Source organism: Acipenser ruthenus, chromosome 9 (assembly GCF_902713425.1).
Source record: "Acipenser ruthenus chromosome 9, fAciRut3.2 maternal haplotype, whole genome shotgun sequence".
In the NCBI taxonomy this organism is placed as follows: Eukaryota; Metazoa; Chordata; class Actinopteri; order Acipenseriformes; family Acipenseridae; genus Acipenser; species Acipenser ruthenus.
The window spans coordinates 14,081,110-14,098,303 of NC_081197.1; the positions used below are offsets into that span (position 1 = coordinate 14,081,110).

The 17,194-nt window shown below is 38.9% G+C and overlaps 1 protein-coding gene across 2 annotated transcripts; it reads right to left on the minus strand.

Moving 5' to 3' along the window:
- Window positions 1-2,658: 2,658 nt before the first annotated feature.
- LOC117405552 (mesenteric estrogen-dependent adipogenesis protein-like) lies at window positions 2,659-7,630 on the minus strand. 2 transcript variants are annotated; one of them, XM_034008706.3, is made up of 5 exons: window positions 7,215-7,630; window positions 6,988-7,124; window positions 4,808-4,926; window positions 4,311-4,496; window positions 2,659-3,721 (listed from the first exon to the last, which is right to left on the minus strand). In XM_034008706.3, exons 1-5 carry the CDS (start codon window positions 7,418-7,420, stop codon window positions 3,638-3,640), a joined length of 732 nt encoding a protein of 243 aa, XP_033864597.1. In that variant the 5' UTR covers window positions 7,421-7,630; the 3' UTR covers window positions 2,659-3,637. The 2 variants fall into 2 exon arrangements, with proteins under 2 accessions (XP_033864597.1, XP_033864599.1); XM_034008708.3 differs by having other exon boundaries at window positions 4,808-4,923; window positions 7,215-7,626.
- Between the last annotated feature and the right edge of the window lie 9,564 nt (window positions 7,631-17,194).

Below are 17,194 nucleotides of genomic sequence, written 5' to 3' on the forward strand. Positions count from 1 at the left end.
GAAAAAATGAAGCTTTTAAAGAAAAGAACACCATACCTACAGTGAAACATGGAGGAGGCTCGGTTATGTTTTGGGGCTGCTTTGCTGCGCCTGGCACAGGCTGCCTTGAATCTGTGCAGGGCACAATGAAATCTCAAGACTATCAAGGCATTCTGGAGCGAAACGTACTGCCCAATGTCAGAAAGCTCTGTCTCAGTCGCAGGTCATGGGTCCTCCAACAGGATAATGACCCAAAACACAGAGCTAAAAGCACCCAAGAATGGATAAGAACAAAACATTGGACTATTCTGAAGTGGCCTTCTATGAGTCCTGATCTGAATCCTATCGAACATCTATGGAAAGAGCTGAAACTTGCAGTCTGGAGAAGGCACCCATCAAACCTGAGACAGCTGGAGCAGTTTGCTCAGGAAGAGTGGCCAAACTACCCGTTAACAGGTGCAGAAGTCTCATTGAGAGCTACAGAAAACGTTTGATTGCAGTGATTGCCTCTAAAGGTTGTGCAACAAAATATTAGGTTAGCGGTCCCATCATTTTTGTCCATGCCATTTTCATTTGTTTTCTTATTTACAATATTATGTTGAATAAAAAATCAAAAGCAAAGTCTGATTTCTATTAAACATGGAATAAACAATGGTGGATGGCAATTACTTTTATCAGTTTCAAGTTATTTCAGAGAAAATTGTGCATTCTTTATTTTTTGTGGAGGGGTACCAACAAATTTGAGCACGTCTGTACATACCAGCTTCACCTACATTCTCCCCTTTTGATGTTCCTTATAAATAAAGAACATCACACACACATTTCCTGCAAAAGAACTATACAAATCGTTCCATAGATGGTACTGTTTTCCGCAAGCTTCATCTTATTGCAACCTTTTTCTTACCTGTGTGCAAGGGTTTTCCTTTTCAATATTAACACTTTGTGCCTGCATGTCTGGATCAGGGTTAACACCCAGAGCATTTAGACACCAGCGGACCACAATTTGTGTCAGCGTTTTTACCTTAGTGTTACTTGTGATTTTCCACTCCAACTGTCAACTGTGTAGTTGACCTGTATACAGAACGCATGACTAAGTGGCTGGCATTGCACATCATCAGTAGTTAAATGAGTACACATAGAATTAATACATTAAGTATTATCCAACAAAACTTATATCCATGTTGTACTGGCTCAATTGAATAAAGGCACTCAACATTTTTTTTGGTTAGAAGCATTCTTCCATCCACACCCCAGATTTTAATCTATCATCCGTAAAACACATAATTACAGTTAGCTCCATATTACATCCCTCTTAACTTTCAACTTCTAGTTTTTGTGTCCCATTATGTATTATCATGCTGTGTCCTCTGTGCACTTCACATAGTACGGAATGTTTCAGAACTTTGAAGTAGCTCCCCCACGCCTCGCCCTGAAGCCTGTTTGCAAACTCTTAAAACTTTATTGGTGAGCGAAAAAGCTACCAGGCCACTTTTGACCTTGTATGAACTGCTATACATGGCACTGAAATGTATTTCTATTTTGCTTAGCCACTCCCCTTCCGCCCCTTGTAGCTAGTCTCACTAGTCAAAGGATAGTGAAAGGAGAAGGGAATATGGTGGATAACTACTAGTAATGGAGTATGTGTGCTCTTGTTATTTTACTTTACTACAGATTACTAAGTCTGTTTGAAACCTTCAACTATGTTGCTAGTTATACTTTACTTATGCCTGTATGTATACTCGCTATGGTAAGTACTAGAAGATAGCAACTAGAAAAGAGCTCTGTATAGCCTTCATTCCGGTGAATAAACTCACCTTGATTGCCGAAACTGTGTCTCTTATTTCACCGTCTCAACAATCCTGAAGGTCCAGCATGACTTAATACGGGTAAAACTCTCCTGAAGTGGAGTCAACCTACAGCCTACAGGGCAGCAGTGTGGAGTAGTGGTTAGGGCTCTGGACTCTTGACCGGAGGGTCGTGGGTTCAATCCCAGGTGGTGGGACACTGCTGCTGTACCCTTGAGCAAGGTACTTTACCTAGATTGCTCCAGTAAAAACCCAACTGTATAAATGGGGAATTGTATGTAAAATAATATAATATTGTGTAATAATTGTAAGTCGCTCTGGAGAAGGGTGTCTGCTAAGAAATTGTAGACACCAGTTTGTAGAAAAAGGTGAAAGGGAAACTTGGTTTCAGGTAGCTCCATGGTGCATATGACTATCCACCACATTTAAAACAGACAGCCCCTTGTTCATGACTTTAGATCAGCATGCAGCTACCAACAGCTCAAAACACAAAGACTCTGCTAGGATGCTATGCCTCCCTTGCAGAAGTACCAACCTCACCCACACTTAACCTTTAATCATTTAAAGGGGTACTGTCCCAATAGAAAGCTCTATAAACTCCCCCCCCCCCCCTTATCATGAACCATAAATCAATGACACATACATCAAAAGAAACCATCAGTACATTAACCCCTACAACCATATACATTCAATGAACCACCACTTAAACATATTGGCCAATATACAAAATGAGAGACCAGCTCCCAGGTAAACTGTGCAGTACTGACAATCACCACTAGAGGTCACTACCAATTACCGTGCAGTACTCTTGACACTCTAGTTTGTTTATGTTGTTGATTTATGTTCATCTTATTTTAACAGCAAGCTTGCACTCTTTAGAATTTATTGAATATAGTTTATTCATTATTACAATTAAATCAAACATGTGTCTCTTTTTTATATTTTGTCATGTAAATTCTTGAATTGTATGTGAAACCCAAAGCACATAGGTAAGTTTTCATTTGCAGCATTTACAGGTCTCTATAGACAGACTGAAAATGTACAGTGATGGTTCACCATCACAATGCCAAAACACCATTTTCATCAACTATAAATAATCTCACGGAGGTCGTGGAAATCGAGAATCATGAATTTGAATAGTTTGCACTGAAAATACAAATCTGCGAGTATCCGTAGCTGTGTAGCTTCACTATTTGCTGTACGAAGGATGCATCATGTGTCGCAGCCCTTTTGACTGCACAGAAGCGGTCACAGCTGTTGTCCATACTTTAAATACAGACTGCATTTGCGGAATTGGATAAATTGACTTAAGTAGATGTGCCAAGTTTGTACTTCTTATACAAGAGGATTAAAAAGAAAAATCAGAAGCGACTTTGTTGTTACATCCATCCTCTCAACCAACAGAGAACCCGAAAGGGAGAATTTCATATATTAATTAGAGAGACGCGTGTGTTTGTGACAGTAAGATATATTTTAGAATGACAGGTGAAAAGGTTGACGCTGTACGCCTTTCCAAAAAAGACGCACGTCACAAGACTGTAGATATGCAATTCCGACTTCCGAGTCAGAGACCCTCGACTCTGACCACTAATTATGGGGGGGGAGTCTGAAGTATGTACTGTAAGTTTAGTACTCTAAAGTTACGTTTAAACTTGTCAGTAATCAAAAGCAAGTCTTTATATATTATTGGTTTTGGTGTACTATTTAAAAGCTCTTGTGTATGTTGATGTAGCTAAAACTACATTACCTTTCCGTGAATTCTTGTTTTTTTGGTGCACCTCGCCAATGAAATGTACAAAACTGGCAGTGCCAAAATCGTAGACTTAACCATACATCACTATTGCTGTAGCTGTTTATCTAGCAGGGCAAAAACAAGCATCAAAGAGTTCTTCTACAGCAAATCTTTCCTGTTTGTCTTTGATTGTGAGGTGAGAAACCTGTTAAGAAAAAATAAATAGAATAAGAAAACACTGCGGGCGGTAGGGGGGTAGGTTAGATCAAAACATAGAAAAGTTCTGTTAAACCTTACTAAAAACAGTGAGGAATCACTTTGAACTACTAATTGGCAGAGGTAATGATGTGTAAAATAAAAAAAGAACACTCAGCATTTCCACTGAGTTTTGAAAACATCCTGCATTTCTTTTTAAAAGATTTGATACTGCAGTCAGAAAAAGGAAAGAAGGGTTTGATGTATCACAAACATTCGAGAAACAGGCATAAATGTGCCCTAAGAAATAGCGTGCTCACTGCACATGGTGTTCTGAACGGATTTCTTGGCAGTGAAAACCCAGGTTAAGTTTAAAATATGTTGTCAGACCCCTGTGAACTAGACACAGGGTGTTCAACTACAGTCCTGATTTACATTTATATTGTAAGCTAAATATGTATAATTCAATTAAATAATTAAGGCCCTGGTTGGAACAAATACCTAGAAATTCCCCAAAATAGTCTGCCAATAAACTAGACCCCTTTTACAATGTTAAGCGACTATGTAAAATCAAAAAATAATCAAACTAAAAATAATACCTTTCCATCGATTGTGAATTTTCGTTTGCTGAACCCAAACCAGAATGGGAAATCAAACAGGGCATCGGAGTGGTATTTGAGAACAAACCATGTATCCCTCCAAACAGGTTTAAAACGTTGGTGCCCAAGCGTGATGGCAAACTTCTCCTGGTCCATCCATCTCTGCAAAGCATCTTTCACGTCAATCTAAAAGGACAGACAAACAAATGAAATATTATATATAGAAATATAACTAACACGAACAGCTACCTGTAAACAACCCCGACTGCCGAAAAAAAGGTGAGTTTTCTGATAAAGTAGAGCTCACATGAGCCAAAACTTTGGTAAATGGACGTAAAGTAATTGTATTTTACAGTAAAATTAAAATGTGTTTGCATGGGACACTGCAGCTTTAAGAGTGGACTGGTTAACAGATGTCTTACTGTATGCAGTGCCCTACTTTTATTTTTTTAAAGGAAACATGATGTACTAAAATTGAAATGCCATAAAATTCTTACTTTGACCGTGTAGCTTTCCCCAGCCACAGATGAAATAGTCTGGTCAAGCCCTCTTTCCATCTCCCACTTGATGATCGAGTTGCTGCCATTAATGACCACAATGAACTGTTTGAGTACTGCTAGAACAACAGAACAGCTGCTTAAAAACACAACATTTATTTTGTCTGGCCACCTACATATACAGTGTATAGGTTCTGATTAATACAACTTTAAAAAAGAAGCCCCAGTCAAAATGAACAAAGCAGATAACACAGGTTTTCTATACAATAAAAAAGGGGAGCTTAGCTTTCAGTGAATGACCTACAGTAGTCTCTTGCCCGAGTCACATTCCACTTTACCTGGAGTCTACTAGAACAATCATATCACTACTATATCATCATTTTCTTTTGTGCAATGTGTGCAGTCAGCACACTTAATAACAATATTAATGACCAGAGCTGTAACTAGTGCGGGGCGAGCGGCTCCGCGCGCAAAGCTGGGAGGGGCGGCAAAATGACTGAAATGCATTGCCACTAATCACTCTGTTTTGCGGTTCTCAATGTTTTAACATGTCAGCTGTCAGCCCCCTCCTAGCATAGTTTGCATTCTCGTATCCCGGAGCTTGCTGTGCTGACAGCACGTTGCTTCTGTTTGTCTGCCGTCACACGCAATCCCTTCCAACATGTTAAAGGAGATTTGGAAACAACAATAAGTTAAATATGCAAATATGATTGCCTGCCCCGGGCGCTAATGCCTAGTTACGGTCAATGACCCTTACCCAGAGGTGAAAGTAGGCCGGTACTGCCCGGTACAGAGTACAGGCAAAACATTGTCATGGGCATTTTAGTTAGACTTATCAAACGATCGTTTAGGCTACATCATTATTTCTTTGTATTTAAGCAAAACAATGCAGTACCTCAGCTCCCGTTCAAGTGACAGGATGACAGCGCGTGTGATCGCCATGGTAACCGTCACAGGGTAGATCTGTGATATTGAGCTATTCGGTGCAGGAAGAAGCATTCCTGAAAAACTCGAACTAAAAAAAAAAGCAGCTATTCATCGCAGTGGAAACTCTTGCAGCTTTTGTAAACTGAAATCTAAATGGCCTGAGACAAAGCATACCATTCCACTTTATTACTTGATAGAATGATAGACTTATCCTTCCAATTGCTTTTAAAAAGGAAAGATAACAGAAAAATAACCATGAGATGCTTCGCAGTCAAAACGAACTATACTATACAAGGTAACACCACTCGGAAGTAAACATTTCTCCCGTAGTTTAATGCATATTCTGAGGAAACAAGTAGGCTAGAGCAAAAACAACCTTCATTTTTTGTCCCGTTCAGAAACAGTAAAATTGTTAAATCGTCCCTGTTTTGCGACTGGATCACCTTTTTTTAAAAGTACAAATCTGCATTGGGTGTGCTCAGCAAGACAGCACAGCAATTATTTAGGTTGTGTTAGCGCCATTCAAAAATAAAAGCAATCTTATTATTTGTTTGATAATTTATGTGTTTATCACGTTAAAATGGTAATACTAACAGCTTATCTATATTTAAATCAGGATTTTTCTACATTGAACATGTTTTGAGATGGCAATATAAAGAAAATAAATACACCCGATGTTTAACTTTTAAACTAGTATTATACTGTTATTTTAACGGCTTCGGAGCTGGTACAGCGTCAGTGAATTGAAAAACAAAAGGTTCTAGTTATTCACTCTCGAATCTGTTAAATCTAATTACATGGCGAGTGTGAGAAACTAAAGCTCTGATATAAATTTCGTCAGACACCAAAATCCAAGCCGAACAAGTGGACAAAACAAACAAATAGTAAAATATATTCACTATTTTCTCAAATTGCCTAGGCAGTGCGGTGTGGACTCTGCACTAGTGCACGGGGGCAGAGGACGGTACTGAGAAGAAATTACTTTCACCTCTGCCCTTAAGGGGATTTCAAATATGCATGTCTGTACAACACAGACATTACTCGCAACAATGTAATTTGTATATATTTATAAACGTAACCTCACCCTGATTAGTCGAGACAGATTCGCTAATGACGCTCGTGCACTGTGCCACTGTTGTCACTGTGCACTGTGAACTAACTCATGGTTTCTTATGATGGTGCAACTTTTGGAAAAGTCAGGACAACATAAATAAATATAGGCATTAATCAGCTATTGAAACTTACTACTGTACCTTTTGACTTCTTTTTTGCCTTCTTCCCAGACAATGCTGCATTGTTCTCGCATGCCGAAACCAGCAGGAAAATAAGTTTCGATGTCAGTCTTTTTCTCAGATGCGTGTAATCTCTCAACGTTCGTACCTTGACTGCCCTGAAGCAATGTGAAAACAACAAGTATTTGCATAAAAACAGAGAAGTAAAACATGTAATATTGTAATAACATCAATGGCTATCTCTCTACCTTCCGGCTGAATGCTGAAAAACAACTTTCCCCGTCGCAGTTTGTACGTCTTCAATAAACACACAGCAGGTCTCTGGGTCATATTTTACAAATCTGCATCCCGACGCTCGTTTTTCCACTGTAAAGCCAAAAGGAGGCTCTTTCAAGAAGTCTTCCAAATCAATTAGCCCCAAGAAGAACCGCAACTTTGATTTGGCTTGCATCATGACTTTTTAAATTATTTCTCAGCAGTATGAATCTAGCAAATGAACACCAAGCAACAACACGGCTCCTTTGTGCTTTTGTCACTGACACCACTTCCTTACAGGTGGTTGCTACCTGGCTCCAAACAACAAGGCGCTTTCAAGCGCGTAACGTCACGGTCTGTGCAGACGGAGCGTGGACCACTTTGGTAGATGAACAGTTCTGAGCAAAACCGAAATGGAAGTGGTGTTGAGAGAAATTCTAAACGCAGAAGTGGATGCAATCGAAGTTCCCTTTGTGCTCCACCAGTTTCATAATTTACAGCATGATCAGAAAAGGTATAGAAGAAACAGTCCCTGCTATAAAGAGATAATAATATAAACGTATGTTTTGTGATGCGAGACAAATTAATGAGTATTATAACGTGCAGGATCCCCCCCTCACAAAGGGGTTGTTAGACAGTACTGTATTTCCATCTGGGACAAAAATAGTTCATATACTTGCACATATCTCACCTGTTATTAAAGCTGATCTATTCTCCTTAATTCAAAGTAGGTTATTCCCTGTCCCTGATAGCCTTTCATCAATAACCAGTTACACGTGCTGAAAATAACAGCGGTTTTACTGATAACAAACCCTTCACAAAACAGGGTACGAACAGCTGCATATCAATAGAATATTTAAATTAAATACGGTACCGTATGAAGTTGCTATTTACGCCGCAACTGGAAGTAGACTACACGGTTCACTTGAATTAAACCGAAAGAACCTGACCAGATCACTGATGTTTACTGAGAAAAATACATTACTCATGGAATACAGGCAAACGCTTAGCAACACAAACTAATTCTTCATAAAATCAGGACAAAAACTATATTTTTTATTTAACTGATAGTATGGAAATTCAATAACAAAAACTTTGTTAAAATAACATTAAGGATGCAGTTCAAAAGTCGGGAGAAGTAAAGGCACGCAACTTTATACTGTATCTGTTAAAAATCCACCAGCCCGGGTTGCTGTGGGCAGTTGTCGAAATGACTTAAAATTCAATGCTAATTCTGCATCTGTCAACCGCAGTTGGGCACTTCGCGCACTGCACGGGCATTTCGGCAACTGCCCCGATTTCGGCACCGGTCCATAACACACACATTATATATACAAATTCTATCACAAAATTCCATGACAAACTGCCATTTTATTTATTAATTATAAAACCAGTGCCACAAAATGAGTGACAGTCCACCCACTAACATATTTGGAGGTGAAACTCCAGAGAACTGGTACACCACCAACTTTCCCAGTGAAGACAGTAATCCATCTGAAAAAAAAATAAAATAAAGTGGTACAACAGTAGACACATCAGATTAAATTAGGCACAGCTAAATGAAGTAGAAAAAATACTAATAAATCTACAACATGGGCTGTTAATGGATTTAAAGACTGGCTTAAAGAAAAAATATGGACATTAAACAGCATTGTCAGGATGTGAGTGGTGGGGGTAAAGATACAATATCCACAACAGCTGGGGGTATTTACAATGAGTCCGTTTTATTTTAAAAACTATCCCCTCTACCAGCAATGCTATCCGAGATCAAACGGTGGACTTGCAGTCCTAAACAAAAAAGAATAATCGCAAGGTGCACGCACGGGGTGAGGGGGTGTGCAAGTGCAGGTGCTCAGAGTGCTGGAACAGGTTGAGGTGGTGTGGTAGTGCAGGTGCTCTGGGTGGTAGTGCTGGCTGGTAGCCATCTGCCAAAATACACCAACAGAAACAACAATGTTCCGACGTCTTACTGTATCAGTGTAAGGGGCTGTACTCATGTAGCTGCGTCCCCTTTGTACTGCTAAACTCCTCCCTGTGATCAGTGCGGCGCCACACTCTATCCAATCGCCCCAAGCAATGCAGCTGATCACAGTAGAGCTGTTCAGCAGTCTTACAGCTACACCCTTTCACCAAGATGGCCGACTTCCGGTTCTGTCCTACCATTGAGTCGGCCCTGTGAAGGCGTACCACTGACCTTAGGTTAAATTAATTCTCTCCCGTTCGCAAGCATTCTGAGGGAATTTTATGCCAGTGAAAGAAATTCAACTGGTGACCAGTAATGAGTCTCCAGTTTTTTAATGCAGATAGCTGGAATACATTTTTTAAGAGTAGAAGTTTTAACATCTTTGCTGACAGCAAGTTTAATACCAGCAGTAATGACTTCCTGTCATGAAAACTTTCAAAAATGCTGGTAAAGACAAGGCCAAACACCACCCCTGCAATACCGACCTGGATTTGAAGCACCTGCAGGAATCTGAAGCACTTTCACCAGAAACAACGGTTGGATTGCTACACAGGGTTTGTTTGATCTTCATCTTAACCTGGCACATGGGAATTAATGTCTGCAGCCGAACATCGATATAAAAGCATTTGCTAAGATACTGTACTCTAATGCTGCAATATAATATTATACATATATATATATATATATATATATATATATATATATATATATATAATATATATATATATATATAATTATACAGTACTGTGCAAAAGTTTTAGGCAGGTGTGAAAAAATGCTGTAAAGTAAGAATGCTTTCAAAAATAGACATGTTAATAGTTTATATTTATCAATTAACAAAATGCAAAGTGAGTGAACAGAAGAAAAATCTACATCAAATCAATATTTGGTGTGACCACCCTTTGCCTTCAAAACAGCATCAATTCTTCTAGGTACGCTTGCACACAGTTTTTGAAGGAACTCGGCAGGTAGGTTGGCCCAAACATCTTGGAGAACTAACCACAGTTCTTCTGTGGATTTAGGCAGCCTCAGTTGCTTCTCTCTCTTCATGTAATCCCAGACAGACTCGATGATGTTGAGATCAGGGCTCTGTGGGGGCCATACCATCACTTCCAGGACTCCTTGTTTTTCTTTACGCTGAAGATAGTTCTTAATGATTTTCACTGTATGTTTGGCGTCGTTGTCATGCTGCAGAATAAATTTGGGGCCAATCTGATGCCTCCCTGATGGTATTGCATGATGGATGAGTATCTGCCTGTACTTCTCAGCATTGAGGAGACCATTAATTCTGACCAAATCCCCAACTCCATTTGCAGAAATGCAGCCCAAAACTTGCAAGGAACCTCCACCATGCTTCACTGTTGCCTGCAGACACTCATTCGTGTACCGCTTTCCAGCCCTTCGGCGAACAAACTGCCTTCTACTACAGCCAAATATTTCAAATTTTGACTCATCAGTCCAGAGCACCTGCTGCCATTTTTCTGCACCCCAGTTCCTGTGTTTTCGTGCATAGTTGAGTCGCTTGGCCTTGTTTCCACGTCGGAGGTATGGCTTTTTGGCCGCAAGTCTTCCATGAAGGCCACTTCTGACCAGACTTCTCCGGACAGTAGATGGGTGTACCAGGGTCCCACTGTTTTCTGCCAATTCTGAGCTGATGGCACTGCTGGACATCTTCCGATTGCGAAGGGAAGTAAGCATGATGTGTCTTTCATCTGCTGCATTAAGTTTCCTTGGCCGACCACTGCGTCTACGGTCCTCAACGTTGCCCGTTTCTTTGTGCTTCTTCAAAAGAGCTTGGACAGCACATCTGGAAACCCCTGTCTGCCTTGAAATTTCTGCCTTGGAGAGACCTTGCTGATGCAGTATAACTACCTTGTGTCTTGTTGCTGTGCTCAGTCTTGCCATGGTGTATGACTTTTGACAGTAAACTGTCTTCAGCAACCTCACCTTGTTAGCTGAGTTTGGCTGTTCCTCACCCAGTTGTATTCCTCCTACACAGCTGTTTCTGTTTCAGTTAATGATTGTGTTTCAACCTACATATTGAATTGATGCTCATTAGCACCTGTTTGGTATAATTGTTTAATCATACACCTGACTATATGCCTACAAAATCCCTGACTTTGTGCAAGTGTACTTAGAAGAATTGATGCTGTTTTGAAGGCAAAGGGTGGTCACACCAAATATGGATTTGATTTAGATTTTTCTTCTGTTCACTCACTTTGCATTTAGTTAATTGATAAATATAATCTATTAACATGTCTATTTATGAAAGCATTCTTACTTTACAGCATTTTTTCACACCTGCCTAAAACTTTTGCACAGTACTGTGTGTGTATATATATATATATATATATATATATATATATATATATATAGATATATATATCCTCAAACTCACCTTGAAATCCAGCTTCAGCCTCCATCACAGCTGCTCTGCTTCCTTCCTCAGTTTCATCTGAAACTCTATCCAGACCATCCACATTATCAACTTGTACTCCGCCCTTTACTTTCAATGCAAAACTTCACAGAAAATGGAAATGTGACGTTTATTTTTAAAAAGGTGAACCTTAAAATTAATTCTTAAATGCAAATGAAAGGTTATGTCATTTTTTAAAAAATTTTAAAAGGGCTTTAATATATTTTCTTCCCCCAAATGACAATTAACTTAAGTGGTATAAACCACTTCGGGCTGTGTGATTCCCATGATTCTCTGCACAGCCCCTGTTGGTTTATACCTTATGCAGTGCATTACGACAAAATATAGCTACTATCCCTAATATATATATATATATATATATATATATATATACACACATATATATAGACAAGTGCTTTCAATTACAGACAAACTGTTGCCTTTTAATCGGTAGACAGGCGTTTTAATTTGAACATGGTGACGCTCTTAAATGATGTCTTTAGGTTCTGCAGAGTGCTTTCGATTCAAGGGGAATTGTCGGCTTTTATCTGGCCAATTATCATCATGTATGTTTTGCCTCATCTCAATTTAAAACTTTTAAACCTCAACATCAATAGATCAAAGACTTGTAAGAAGAAGGATTTCTTTGGCAAGTCTTTGTATAACATTTTTATTTGTTTTTATAACTTGTTTAGAAATATAACTAGGAGGGATCAGAACAGTATAAATCACCTCAATTATGGTTCTCTCTAGGAAATTAACAGTGCAGGAGGCCCTTGATATATTTGAGTCTGAAGAGGATGCCCAAGAGGTCTATCTAGAACCACCGGATCCAGCTGTCCAGTCGGATGAGGACTCTGCTGATGACGAGGGAGGTTTGGTGGACAACCTAAGTGGAAGGCAGCTGAGATCTGGAGCAGTTGTTGTTCTTGCCAGTGGAGAGCATCTAGGAGATGAGATCCTCAATGAAACGCAAGGCGACGTTCCTGAGCCGCACCTGGATACAAGATGATCTCAAGACCAGTGATGCATTCTTTCTTGCAGCAGATTACTCCACTTTCTGTGAAATGTCACCAGCAGCAATCAAGGTTTTTAAGTTTTTGAAGGAGGAATCTACGCAGTACATGCTATTTTTGAACTGTCCATATCACAAATCCTCATTCTTGTGGTAATAACCAGTTTCCTGGCAAGCACCTACACAGAGAGTGGGTCAATGTGCAGAATGAGCTGGTCTGCACAGCCATGAGGGAGAATTTTGTCTAGACCATGAGATTCATTGACTGTGCAGACACCACCAAGATGGATCCTAAGGACAAGATTTGGAAGTTCATGCCATTAATGGAACTGTTGAAGTAGAGATTTCTTTCTTGCTTTAAGCTTGTGCAACAACTCGACGTTGACGAATGCATAGTGGCCTACTATGGTCACCATGGTTGCAAACAGTTTCTTTGTAGTAAACCTGTCAGGTTTGGATACAAAGTTCAGTGTTTAAACACAAACCTGTTCTGGAAGGCTGCATTGCTGATGGCTGTGATGATTGACGATTTGCCAAAAGAATTTAGGAGTCAGGCTATATTAAGAACTCAAATAAAAAATTTAGAAAATTCAGGTTAATTATGGGTGTTGGTTAAGTTTCTTTTTTAGGTCACAAATAGCATGTTGCTGAAGGTGTCTGGGTGTGGGGTGAGTTAAACACAGCTCTCCTGGCTTAATTTATTTATTTTTAAATACAGCACACAAATGTTTAATCACTGAAAATAATACCAGCTTCAGAGTTATAGACATTTCAGTATTATGAACAATCCATTCCCAGTATATTTGTAACTTTGAGGATTATCCGTTTTAGTTTCTTTTTAGTATTGCTATACCTTACATGTTTTATGGTTTTACAGTTATATGTTAAAATAATAATTCAACATAAATTTTCTTAATTTATGCACTCTGTGAAGTCAGGGTCTGATGTAAGAGCTGTTTTAGTGCCTAGGCAACTGAACACACAGATACCACCTTTTAGTGTTAACATACTTCAATACAGTAAGTTACCCTATAACCTGAAGAGTCAAGTCTGTCCATTATCTTTAGAGAAATAAAAAACAGACCCAATTCTGGAAACCTGTGTGGTGTAGCGTCCCAGTCAAAGCTGGCCTGTGCCCACTAAACTGCAGTTTAGTGCTTCTTGTGCACTTTTATTAACAAAACTAAACTAAACTAAATAAACAGCAACCAAGCAAAGGCTATCACGGTGCATTAACTAACCTGTCTTCAACACTGGCTCTGTTCAGGTTTAAGTGTGGTCTGACCAGTTTGTACCTACGGAGGCTCATTAAGGACAGTGGGAAAATGTAATTGAAATGTACATTATTTTGAGATCTTGACAACACTTTTTGATTGCATTTTTTCCATGTCCTCAATGAGCCAATGTAACGTACTACCTCAATTTTATAGTTTTTCTTTATGATATAAACTACAGCTGTTCTAAATATTTCAGGAAAAAAGGCATCTTTGCATGGTAGAAAAGCTTTTCAAATCTGGCCCATGAAACCATTGTTTTAAAACAAAACCTATAAAATTGACCCAAGCACAGTGAAGCATAGTACTGTGATAAAGCACAGTTAGACATAGTTAATTATAGACGTACTGTATGTATATGCATTGTAAAACGTTGCCACTATGCTTACCATGCCTCACCATGGTACAGTAAATGCTTAGTAGCAACATGCCAGTTTAAAGTGACCTGTATTAAGGGTAACACTGTTTTTTAAACTAGACTATTGGTGTTTCAATCACACTAACAAAGACAGTCTTGTTAACAGCTGCAAAACATCTGCTAGAAACAGATCACACATTTTTCTTTTAAGATGTAATGCACAGACTGACCACATCTATTTCCTACATCTCCATATCCATACAATGTGTCATGGAGTGAAGTAATGCCAAACAGGCAACAAGGGAAAACTGGTCTTTTTTGGTTTTCTTTTACATCTGTATCCACTCCTAATATCACAATGGCATTTTATTCGTACATTTAAAGCTGCAGAGCCCCACAATCAAGCTGAATCATAAAAACAGGATTGTCTTACTAGAACCCAGACATGGACAGACCCTCAAAGAGTGTATAGTTTATAAAGTAATCCCATTAATCGTATCTGTGTTGCATTTCCATTAGCTATATAGGTAAATGTGCATATGCAGTTTGAAAGAACACACGTTATACAGGCAGCAAACAGACATTTTCTTTATAGATATATATATTTTAAAAAAAGATAACCGGTACTACATTAGTGTAGCAGGTTGCTACTTTGTGTTTTGTTTTTATCGTTTTAATTAGGCTACTTTCATTTTTAGAACGACCCTTATCTTTCGTTTCTTTCCCCGCGCTAATCAGAGGATGAGTCCCCTTACCTGGATAATTTAAAAGGCTGGTTTTACAGACAAGGGGAAAAGGTATAGGAAGCAGGATGTAAGGGAACGGGAGGCTGTTGTGGCGGCGGTATGGCTGGTCGGCAGTCTGTGCAATGGCGGTGTGTTTAAAATTATTTTGTGTGTGGTGTGCGAGCGAGTAGTGGCAGTAGTATTGAAGTACGAGACGTGCCAATTTGATTATGATCTTCTAGTCAGCTACAACCTTCTTTGGTTGTCGTGAAATATTTAAAGGGACTGACTAGTTTAGAACTCATTGTTTCAAAGCAGCAAGTTTGTTTACATTACGTGGCCGGCTACTCTTGGACCACCACACGCTTGATAATGCCCGGACAGCCTGCCGTTCCCCCGATTTAGTTTGTGTTTTAAGCTTCGGTTCTTTTAGAAATCACCCTGGTTGTTTTATTTGGGTTTTTATTGTTTTATGACTGTTTTAATGAATTACCTGTAATGATTAGACTCCAGCTCGCCATGTCATTAATTGATGAATTATTTGTCAACAATAACCTACTTGTTTTGTGTGTATAAACAAATGGAATAGTTAATTATAATAGCAACGTGTTGCACTTTGCACGTTTGTTTTTATTGGTTTGTATATGTGTGATTTAAAGATGTGTTTGGTGTATTTGTTTATTTTATTATTATGATTAGTATTTATTACCGTTCTTTCGCACAATTAATTTTGTTGCTGCTATATGTGTTTTTTTTTGTTTGTTTTTTTAACACTTCTGTCACTTCTGCACGGTTATATACTGTTGATGGTAGTAATTGTTTGTTAATGTGCATATCTATGATCCTGAGTCTGTGTCCTCTCCCAAATAAAACCTGGAATGATTTTTAATCGTTGTAGTTTGTGTGCTCCTTCTGATTTCTATCCCAGTTCCACGTCCTATAAAAGAACCTACTTAGGAGACGTGTTTTAAACTATGGTTTGTTTTCATTCTGAGGGTGAAATTCCCTCGGTGGCGTAGTCAGGCTGTATTTGTGTATTCCGTGGCGCTTGCCCCGCTTTGTCTCGACGGGCAGGTGCTACATTAGGTTAAAGAAAGGTCTTGGGTTTCACCCTTATTTTCAGGAAATCTGTTTGTACTTCCTGGGTCATTTCACCTGGATAAAAGCATGTTAGTCACCAGGGATAGCAGCTGGTTTGTTTCCAGACAAGAAGTTAGCCGTTGAAGGGGTGGGGACAATGTCACGCTCCAGCTGACATGACAAAGAAGATTGCAACGGGAGCTGACAGAACTTCCACCACTTGTAGTTCGTTGCCCCTTTAAAAGCATATCCAGGATGCTATTTTTAATAAACACAAAACTAAATAAACAAAACACCTAGCTCTTTTCTTGAGCACTTAACTAAAACACAGAACAGGAACCTAAACTAACACGCAGGACGGCTAAGCCGTTACCTGACAAATGACAAAATAAAGCACACCAGGTTTAATACTACCTTTTTGTTACCTTTCCATACGCTTGTGCACACTGTCACACAGGCTCTCCACACAGCAGCCCCAAACAGACTGGCTGGTTTCTTTAAATACCCTGCACCTGGCTCTAATTTTCAATGATAGCCAGGTGCAGGGGATCATTACTAATAAAACAATTAACAAAATGAAATTAACCAATTAAACAAATAAAGGCTTTTCAGCCTGTGACCTTCTGGGAGATGTAGTCCTTTTTTTCCCTCCAGGACTATACTCTCACAGTGTATATATACAGTCACCTCCAAAATTATTGGCACCATTGATAAAGATGAGCAAAAAAGGCTGTATAAAATAAATAAACACAGGTAATGAGCTATATTTTATGCTCAAATATATGGGAAAACCATATCCATTTATTCTAATACAATTGCTCAGAGAAAAAGTTTTTTTATTAACAAGTAATACCATTTTTTCTCAAAAAGGTAGGTGTCAGAATTATTGGCACCCCTAAAGATTCTTATAAATAAAATCAAACAAAATTAAATCTGCATTAACATTCTACTTCTTTAAGTTCATCTCAGTCTTAAGGAACTGTATTGTGGCCTTCCATGGCTTCCTGTTTCACTAGGATATAAAAATGAGGTAACATGCTTATGAAATCCATTTGTCATCCATCACCATGGGGAAAGGCAAATAACTCACAAATGAAAAGAGACAAATGGTTGTTGACCTTCATAAATCAGGCAATGGGTAC

Excerpts from the sequence above, each read along its gene's own strand:
- LOC117405552 (XM_034008706.3), bottom strand. The coding sequence starts at position 7,420 with ATGATGCAAGCCAAATCAAAGTTGCGGTTCTTCTTGGGGCTAATTGAT. Across the intron at positions 7,125-7,214 it reads TTTCAGCATTCAGCCGGAAG|GGCAGTCAAGGTACGAACGT; the intron begins GTAGAGAGATAG and ends ACATTGCTTCAG. Across the intron at positions 3,722-4,310 it reads AATTCACAATCGATGGAAAG|GTTTCTCACCTCACAATCAA; the intron begins GTATTATTTTTA and ends TTTTCTTAACAG.